Source organism: Mesitornis unicolor, unplaced genomic scaffold (assembly GCF_000695765.1).
Source record: "Mesitornis unicolor isolate BGI_N332 unplaced genomic scaffold, ASM69576v1 scaffold5397, whole genome shotgun sequence".
NCBI lineage: Eukaryota > Metazoa > Chordata > Aves > Mesitornithiformes > Mesitornithidae > Mesitornis > Mesitornis unicolor.
The window spans coordinates 28,048-38,111 of record NW_010196973.1 but is presented as its reverse complement, the minus strand read 5'-3'; the positions used below and the strand labels follow the sequence as shown (position 1 = coordinate 38,111).

At 41.5% G+C, this 10,064-nt stretch overlaps 1 protein-coding gene across 1 annotated transcript in view; it reads left to right on the top strand.

Moving 5' to 3' along the window:
• The first annotated feature begins 4,783 nt into the window (after nt 1-4,783).
• IKZF3 (IKAROS family zinc finger 3 (Aiolos)) overlaps nt 4,784-10,064 on the top strand; it is a 28,366-nt gene continuing 23,085 nt past the window's right edge. The window contains exons 1-2 of the mRNA XM_010188646.1: nt 4,784-4,823; nt 5,776-5,886. Coding sequence (XP_010186948.1) covers nt 4,784-4,823; nt 5,776-5,886 — 151 coding nt within the window. The remainder of the gene's footprint in view (nt 4,824-5,775; nt 5,887-10,064) is intronic.

The window sequence follows — 10,064 nt, the reverse complement described above, 5'->3', positions numbered from 1 at the left end:
AGGGGGGAAGGCGCTGCTGCTCCCCCTCCCTCCCCGCCGGCCCCGCTCGCACCGTGCTCCACCCCCCGTTTACTTCCAAGCGACTTCTTCAGCGCTTTCTGCAAAGGGATCGCAGCCTCTGGAGGAGAAATCTAATCTCGTGTTGCAATTAAACAGGAAACGAACGGGGCTTTTTCCCTCTCTCTCTGTTTAATTTCAGAAGCATCACCTCATGTATGATAAAGTTGGGGTTCAGAGCCGGCTTTATCTACTGTTGGTATTCTGGGTTTTAACGAATTAAAGGGTGTGTTGGTTTCTTTTAGCTTGTAAAATGAGCGTGTAACTTTCAGAGCCAGCAAAAACCAAGTTGCGAGTTAATCTTGGGCTACGGTGTAATTCGCTTTTGAATAAAAGCTAAATTAGCAGTGTTTTTAATCAGCCTGGCAAAGAAGCATTGCGAAGCATCACTTGATTTATTTCAGAGGTGGATATTCTTATTTCAACTCATCGTTTTGAAGGCTTGAGTTTAGATTCCGCTGTGTCTCAATGACTTGAGGGTTTTGGTTATTTTATGTTAGATGCAGTTGTCCTTTCTCTGTTGCTAAAAGTTTTTAAATGTTTGTATTTAAATGCTCACTTTTAGAATCTCACCTATTTGAATGGGTCTGATGGCAGCTTAACACTTAAAAATGCAGCTTCATTTTCTTGATCGAGTTGTATGTCTCTTGTGAGAGAAGAAAGCTCTCTAGGTATGTCCGTAATTTTAGTCTCTAATTAGAAAACTAACGTGTTTCTGCCACTGCAACTGAGATATTAGTGAAATCCCTTTTTTGTGTTCCTATTTCTTGTACACCTAAAGTTAACACGCAAATAATCCTTCAGGTTTTAGTTCTGTGTCTGGGGATTATAGGGATAAATTAATGTGTCTGAGCTTGTTATGTCTGGGATGAAGTTAATGTAAAAAGCAGCGTTCTGCTGTGTTATCCCTGGATACAATAAGTGGCAAGTGGCTCTGTTTTCATGAGTCTTGCTGCAAATTTCACTGGAGTCAATGGGAAATCTCCTGCTGAGGACCAAGGGCTAACACTGCTGTCCCCCATTTTCTGTGCTTGGCAAGAGGGGGCTCAATGCAGTCACGGACTGGGAGAGGGGCACTGCCAGCAGAAGGTGTCTGAGACCTGGAGCTGGGAAGCCAAAGTCTGCAGCCTGCTTGACTGCATCTCTTCACGACTGGTTTGCTGCTGCAAAGATCATGAGAACTGACCTCATGCTGTCATTTCCATGTCCCATATTGGAATGAGCATCCTTAGTTACACATTGCTCATCAGGATTTCTTCCTAAAATGACGTGCGCCTGAAATGTCCATGTCTTTTCAAATATTACATGGTGCTTAAGAGCAGCAAAGTGTTAGAGCCCTGTTTCTGGAAGTGTAAAAAGATTATTTGGTCCAGATACCTTCTCCAGAAAGCCATTGAGACTGCGGATGCTGAAGAAGGCTGTTCAGTGGAGAAATCGGACAGACTTTCTCTCTTTAATAGCACAGTGTGGGTTGAAGGTGAAAAATGTGCTGGGGTGAAGGAGGTTGAGTGCTCTACAAAGGCACAGGCTCCACTGTGAGCATGTAGGGATAAAGCTGTTTACCTGGAAGGCAGGGGCCAGGGTTGGTGTGAGGTTTATTTTGGCTTTCTTCAGCCTCTTAAGACGGTGTAAAGACAAGGAAATGAGCTGAGTTTGCTCCATGCGCTGCAACTGAAGGACCACGACCATGTGAGGTTTATAAAGATGTCCCTGTTGCAGCGCCGTTGGGTTGAAAACTGCAGCTGGCAGTAAAGAGGCAATGTTCTGGGTTTCACTTTGGAGGCAAACAGGTAAGATTATAATAATGCAAGATGTACCTCCTGTTCTGTTGCCTACAGCTTTATTGATGGTAGAATTGTACGTGTGTAACCATTTATTTGAAAAACATCTGTTTTAGAGGGCTTAAAATACACATAGGCTGTTCTGTTTCTTCTATTAATTGGTCAAAAACCAGGATAAAGTATGAATACAGTTGGGTATTAAAATGCCATAGCACTTTTTTAAGAAAGCTATTTGAATAATTTTGCTCACTGTGGCTATTGGTGTAGAACAGAGGATGGCTAGGGGTTGGTTTCAAAGGGTCCTGAATTTTACTTCTGCTTTGTAAATGAGCGTTGTCTGTCAGCTGCAACTCACACAAGACAAGCGTCTTCTTCCATGCATCCTGATCTGGGGATCTCTTTGACACTTGGGAAGATGTAACGTGCTCTGTAAGTGATTTCCCGTGCTGTGCTTTTTGGAATGTTGGGTAGATATACGGTATTACTGGTACAGAATTGGGGATGGAAGCTTCCTGGTCCTGCTCCTTCCAGCACACTTACGTGACACAGTGAAGGATCTGGCTTAAAATACTCAGGAAAAGTATTGTTTCACTCAGGATAGAGACCTGAGGTTAAATATTAAGATACCACTAGGGCTGTAAGAAGCTGCTTGAGACTAATATTAAAAAAGAAACCTGGTGCTGATGGGTGGATATTGGCTTGAAAGTGGTGCAGAGACTGGGGTATTTCAACAGACATGAGAAATGTTATACGGTGTAGCAGTCTTACCTCTTCAGAAGGGTTGTGCTGCCCGGCAGCCCATCATGCACAGAAACCTGCTATGTCTAACAAAATATAAATAAATACATGGAGATTATCTCAAAATGGAATAAGTGAGTGTTGGAGGAGCTGTTGCGTGGTGCAGGCAGCCCCGTTCTCCAGCGTTACCCCATAGCTGCAGCTCAGATGTGCTCAGGCCAGTTGACCCTGTTGGGTGTTGCTTTGAGCCCTGCACACAGAAGCCTGTGCTGATGGGCTTCACCCAGTGAGCTATGACAATGTCTGCATCCCTGGATAAGACTGTGTCCTCGGGAGATGTCCTGGGGAATACACGGGTTTCTAAACCAAAATTTTTATACAGAAATAGATGCAGAAGTATTGTACCTTGAAGCAGCCATGTAAGAGCTCTAATTCTTCATTTCGAGACTTCCTGGTGCCCTGGGAAGGCAGAACTGCTGCAGTTTCCAAGCCATACCTCTCCCCCACCAACAGGCCCCTTTTTGCTTAACTCTGAGGCATTGACCAGTTCAATGCTTTATCACCCAAATGGGGCAATTTCTGAATGCAATTAAAATCGAACTCAAGTATTACAGAATAATGGGGATTTCATTGTCTTGCCCAAAGCCTAATTATTTGCTCAATTACAAGGGTTTGTGTAATTGAAGTGTCTCTATTATTGCAATGTAAAATTAAAATCGATATTAGAGAGAATTTTGTTTGTGAACTGTGTATTTACTGATGTTTTCCCATCGTTATTAGCAGTATAAGCTGGTCTGTTTGCTTCTTTGCACCTCAGCTTTCCTGGTATGATAAAATGAAACAAAGACAAATTAAGAGCTGTAACTATGGATTTCCTTGATTTTGTTTATTGATTTGTAAAGTACAGATTTAGTAAACATTTGAACTTTTTGTTACTTAATTCTGTCATGGCTTGTGACACAAGTTAAGGCAACGTTCTTAGTTCTCATAAAAGGCACTTAATGAAAAGCTTGCATTCATGCTAAATTTGAGTGAAAGGTTAGGAGCCCTGATTTAATTTTAGGATACATTTCATAAGTGATAATAGCTTAAAAAGAGCTCAGGTCACTGCTGGATGCCTTAAATCATTAATAGTGGGTTTTTTTCCTTGCTGCTCTTTGGTAATAGCTGGTTAAGAGTAATGGGAACTCCGTGCATAAAGTAACTCAGACCCAGTATTGAGAAATGGGAGCTGAATGCTTTAATTTAGGAGGCAACAGTACCAAACATTTGAGAAACCTTTGTTAGATTTATGGTGCTTTTTTTTCTTCTCCGAGTTTATTTCGTTGGAACATCAGCCCATCCACCAGTCACGCAGTTGTTTGGATGCCTCCACTGATGCTAGGTTCCTTTGCTGTGGAGTTAACAGAGCTTTATATTTTGACGTTGCAGAGACCACAAAAATGTTCCATATGCAGCGGTGGTAAAGATAGATAACGATGGGGTAAATGTCAGCGGTGGTTAACACCTCATGGCCACTGCATCTGTATTTCTGTTATGTAACTGCCAGGAATGAATTTTACCAGCCCTGGAGCTGCTATTTTGTCACGTTCAAAGATGAGAATGAATTTTCTGGTATGGAAGAAAAGCTGGAGGAAAGAAAGGAGGCAGGAAGCAGGTAGCTGGGAGTAGAACTTCTGGAAATCAGGCCATGCATGGAGTCCTCTAAAATAATAATAAAAACTAAATTCCTGACATGTGTTCCCTGTCAGAATTTCTAACTGAGAATTAGACTTACATTCCCATGAAAATCAACTAGATCTTGTGAAGATAACGTGGTCTTCCCTTTTTATTGGAAAAGGAATGTAAAAATATCTTGTACTTTGTGCCTTTTAGAAATTCACTTCATATAGAGTTACAACCGCTGTGCTGTGCTCACAGGGTGCAAAATGTGACGTTAAATCGAAAGTAGTGCAAGTTATTTTTCTGAAGTTAGGAAATAATACTTAATCCCTTTTCTGGGCACATGCCAGGGCTCAAGAGATGAAGAAGTTTTACAGTGAAACATAACAATTATTTGGTATTCATTTCTTTGAAAATTCTGCTTTTCCAATTTTGCTTTCTGCCAAGAAAATGGGAATTTAGAAGATTGTAACCGTATCGTGAGTGGTTCTAACTATTAAGCAACTTGCACTGCTTTTTTGTCTTTTGCAGATCCACAGGCGGGTATGGACCTCAGTAACTCTCAGGAACAGCCCATGGCTGCAGGTACTGTGCTGTTCAGGTTATGTTCTTTCACCCTCTCGTGAAAATTTTAAATTTAAATGGAGAAAAAGTTATTAATTGCAGTTTGTCTAGATTGCCAGGATACCAAATAGCTCAGCTACACCAAAGGGAAAAAGACTGTATAGAGGAAAGGAAATGTTTCAGAAGAAAGCTGGAGGTTTGATTAGGGAAGCAAGAACAATGTGATTCTTTTGGCTGACTGCATTTCTGAAAATATGAAAACAAACCTCTTGTGTGAGTTGGACAAGTGTTTTACCTTCTTGTTAATCAAAAAAGACAACTTTTTTGAGGTTCAATGTAATATTAACTTGAGAAGGATTGAGGGTTTTACTATCCAACCGGTAGTAAGTTAAAACAATTTTAACAGCAATTTCACGATGTTGGTGTGAACTTGAAAACTTCACAGAACTGTTGAAAGAAAACACTGTCAGGTTTTTTTAAACAACACTAGTTAAGATTTACAGAAATACATCATATCGAGTTAGTCCGTATTATGGCTTTCATAGTCTGTATTATGGATTTTATGAAAGAGGCTTTATGTGAAAAAACTTCACACAAATAAATTTCACAATAGTTAAAAATTTGGCTTTATTTCAGAGAAGAGGGTTGGATTTCTGGGGCATGCTGCTGTCACAATGGTCAGCAGAAAACTTCCTGATCACGTTGATTTAAAAAAGACAAATATGCAATAAGCAGAAGTTTCCAATTAAATGTGCTGGAGTGGTTTCCTCTATAACTATTTATGCTCACAGTGCCCACAGTGTCCTCCACTTTGGGAAGCAAATCCATTCAACTGAACCGCAAATAATGCACCTATGGGAAGAACATTGTGGGCACTGTGAGCAGTACTGGGAGTCTGCAGATGTTTTGAGGTAATCACCTGGAAATACTCTTGGAGCTTAAACAGTTATTTCTTGTTTGGGTTTTTTTTCAGAAGGACAGGAGGTTTTGACAGACTGTAATCTGAACAAATCCCAGGAAATGGAGAGTATGGATAATGCAGAGGATATGAAGGACCACAGTCAGTCTAATGAGGAAGGAGGAGGTAAAGTGGAGATTGAATTCTGAAAAATAATAGTTATAATTTGGCTTTTTATTCATCTGATTATGCTATGAGAGTCATTGGAAAGTTTATTCTGGATCATGGCTCTGGTTTTCCTGCATGTCTGCAAAAGGAATAACAATACAATGGGTTTAGAGCATTTCAACATGCTCTAAAGGAGAAGTAAGAATTTTCCATCAGGGAACCTAATTTTTATAGAGGTCACTTCTACAAGATTGATGAAATATATATAGCGAGATTAAAAAACGTGTCTCGGGATTTAGATATGTGTGTATGACACAGATGTAGGGCAGCAGACTCCAGATTTCTTCCTTAAAGCAGAAGCTCATGAACTGAAATCACAGCATTAATAACCATTCCTGCCAGTGAGCTGAACGTGTTCATTTATGCCAGTTCTCGACCACAGATAGTGAAAAATGCTGCCTGGTGGAGGATGTGGTGTACGTACACTGGGGGGAAGGCAGACTTTGCTTTACCAGTTTCATGCTGCCTTTCAAGCACTTGCATGTCCATGGCAGCACAGCAGTGTCAGGACAAGTTGTCTCTGTGGCTTTGATTAGTCCTTTTGAGGTAGCATTTAGGTATCACATGAATCGAGTAAATTGCTAAAGAACTGTCTCTGTTTTGGCTGCTCAAGTAGCCTTGGTTGTTCCCTGTGACATAAATGTGATGACATCATTCTGGACTAAAATGAAATGTTCAGATGTTAAACTTTTGTATTTCTAAAGGTTAAAGTTGTATTTATTTATTAAAGAAGTACAAAACAACATAAAGCACTTAAGGAAGTGCTGCGCTAGCACAAGAGCCCATGAGGAGGGTGAAATTCATCTCACTTGGGTGTCTGCAGCACCTTTGTCTAGATCTGTGCTGGTGTCTGGCCTTTCTTGACAGTCGATGGAGAGCGTGCAGGTTTTCTGACCAGGTGTGGGTGTTTGGGGACACGAGGCATTTCATCCCTAGTGGCTGCTGCTTCTTAGCAGGGCTCTATTTATAGTCGGTGGAGAGGAGCTCAATATAGATGTCTGCGGTGTAGCATCTCGCTTGGGCAGGTGAGTTCTGCTCTGCTTAACCTAAAAAGAGAAGTTCAATGTTTTTATCCACAGAGCATGGAAGTCTCGAGCCTTTTCTGCATCCAAGGTGTCTGATCTCTCTTTCAGATCCCACAGCACAGAAAATACTTGCAGCCATATTCCAATTATTTGTCCATTCCTTACGCCATTTCCACTCGCTCCCACTCACCTTTACCTCTGCTTTCGCTGTGTCCCTGCCCTTTGCTCCTCCTGCTCGTGAAGCTGCGGGTACAGGGAGCCAGGACAGGGTTTCTTTCACAAACCCCTCAGTATTCCCCTCCAATAGGAACTGCTGTAGCTTCTCCCCACCTTCCCATTCCGGGAGCCCTGTCTTTACTGCTTGCATGCACAGTGTCATAGCATCAGACAAGTCTCTTTTCCGTTCCTGGGCTGTCCTGTGCCCTTCACCTTATGTACTGTTTCTCAGGCTCTTTTCCATACATTTAAGTCAGGTACAATTTAGATGCTTGTGAGAGAATGTTTATATTGATACTGCTCTTCAATACCAATCATTTTATATATTGCTGCTGGTCTCTTAAAGTCTCTTTACGACTTGTTCTGGAATGCAAATAGTGAACATTTACATCTCAAAGATAATGCTATAAATATCAATCAAACACCAGGTCACTCTGATAGACTCCCTTGCCATTAGAGCATTCATTCATTTTAAAGTGGTTATCAACCTACTCAGTTCCACAGTGCTCTACTCGTTGATCCTTGCTATAGGAATAAAGAGAGGATTGATAGGAGAAAGATGTATCAAATGTACAGAAAAGATAGCTACAGTGCCTCAGTGTTAGATGGCACAAACAAAATATGTATGTTGTGTCTGCTTCAGTGCTTCAGATACAGTTCTCGACAGTCCTTCTGATACCGGAAGCACAATAAATCTTAAATATTTAAGCCTGCTGCACTAGAGCTCTAGGCTGTATGAATATCACTAGGTGAGTTTAAATTTCCTCCTAACAAGGCCAGTTCAGTTGCTGTTGGAGTCTAAAATTCAGATATAATCTTTGCTTTCATGTCATACCTGCTGTATAAATTGCGGGTCAACGGTAGCAGCTGCGCTAGTCACTGAGCAGTCCTTGTGGGTCAGTAACTTTGTCTTTAGATAAGCACAACTGCATTCTGACAGTGCTGCCTTGGTGGGAGTATTACCTCTGGGGAATCGCCAACCCTGGTAAAAATGAATATATAGCATTCTCCAGAATCACAGAATAGAAATATTGTCAGTATTGGTGATGGCTCTTGGGAAACGGATCGTGTCCTGCTTACACCTGAAAAGTCTGTCTGTTTTAAAAAAAACCAACCAGCAAACAAAAAAGCCAAACAAAAGACCTCTATTTGGCACTTTTCCAGTTGTGATCACTAATACCCTCATTGTTATCAAATTTAAAGAGAAATAATGGAAAACACTTGGGTGGCTCTCATTAATGTTAATCACGGTATCCGTGATCCATCCCTTTCGTGCGTGAGCAATTCCACGTCAGTATCTTCACAATTCATTGTTGGTGGTAGCCTGCAACACAGAAAAGTCTCTTTTTTTTTCCCATCCTGAAGCCCTGCGTGATCCATGGCCACAGGGTTTGTTCCATCTGCTGGAGGCCATGGTAAGAACATGAGGCCACTGACTCATCGAGAGAGATCAAGTACTTGATAGCCTGCTTTCCACTGCCTCGATATGTCTGTAACGTGTTTTTATTCACTGTAACTATGTCTGGTTTTATGTTTCATTAAGCATTCACAGTAAGTAGTAATCTTCCAATTTCTTGGACTATGTACTTCTGTTGTGAATTTTGTATTATCAGTGGATGACATCCTAAATACTTTGCACAGAAGTTGGAGCATGATCAAATCTGGAAGTTGTGTAACTGATTTGGTGGAGCCTTTTACGTTAGGTCTGCAGAAAGAGGTACTGTGATCCTTTCAAAAAGCTACAGAAATGTCATAAGGCCACTAATCAAACTAATGTATAGTTATCATCACAATTGATGCTCTTCTGGTGTAAGAAAATCCACTTTTTCAGCAAACAGTTCCATATTTGTACTTCTCCGAGCACATGCAAGCGCACTGGCTGATATTGATTGTCTGTCACAACTGACGAAGGTGAAAACAATTCAACCTCTCCTATCACACCCTCCTTTTAAAAGGGCTTCAACTGGGATGATTGTGAAGTATAGGGCAAACAATCAGGCAGAAGGCTGTAGTAATATGTTAATTAAAAGCTCAGTGGAGAACAAGATAAAAAAAAGAAAGAAAGAAAAACCTATTTTTTTGTCTCAAGGGAATGGAAGCTGCATGCTGTGGTGCACATGGTGTACGCTTGCCTGCAACCATAAAAATACTCTGTTCCCATGGTGCTTCCTGTATCTGGTCTGAAAAGAGGCAAGCAATGAGACAGATAGAAGAGGAAGCACTTAATTTCCCTTGTTACTTTATGTGCCCCCCAACACTGTTACCTTTGGTGGCCAAAGCTGAGGCGTCCGTAATTTAAAAATTAAATTAAAAGAGCCACGTTCTTTCCTATGGGAGTCACAGTCAAGCGCAAGTGCTTAATTATGTCTTAATTCCCTCATCTGTTGAGACAGACAACTTTTTTGGTGTGATGAATGTTAGCTAGCTTTCATGGTTGTGAAATAAAAAGAAATAGAAGCCACATTTGTGGTTTATGGATGCTAATTGCTGCTGCGTTTAGGTGTGTGAAAGGGGGCGGTTAAAAGGCTGGAGTGAGACAGGAGAGGATGACAAACCCTCGCTCGGGCGCGTACTGAGGTTCCAGCGGTGCTGCTCGCACACGCACTTATCTGCTTGAAAAGGAAGTGCCGTTTTTTATCAGAATATTACATCTCCCAAGCCCAGATCGAGCCCTGCCGCTCATGGGACTGGGGGTTATCTCACAACATCAGCAGTGCTGCGCTGCAGAAGTTCACTGAGCAGGGGATTTCTGTATGTGTTAAAACCAAGCAGGGAGTCTGTACAGCTTAACCGTGTCAGGTCTCTGCTTGGGTGGCTGTGCGTGAACTGAAAGTCGCATCCGAGTTATCAACAAAAGCTCCTCTCGATTTGTTTGAGCTGTACAGTGGTGCTGTC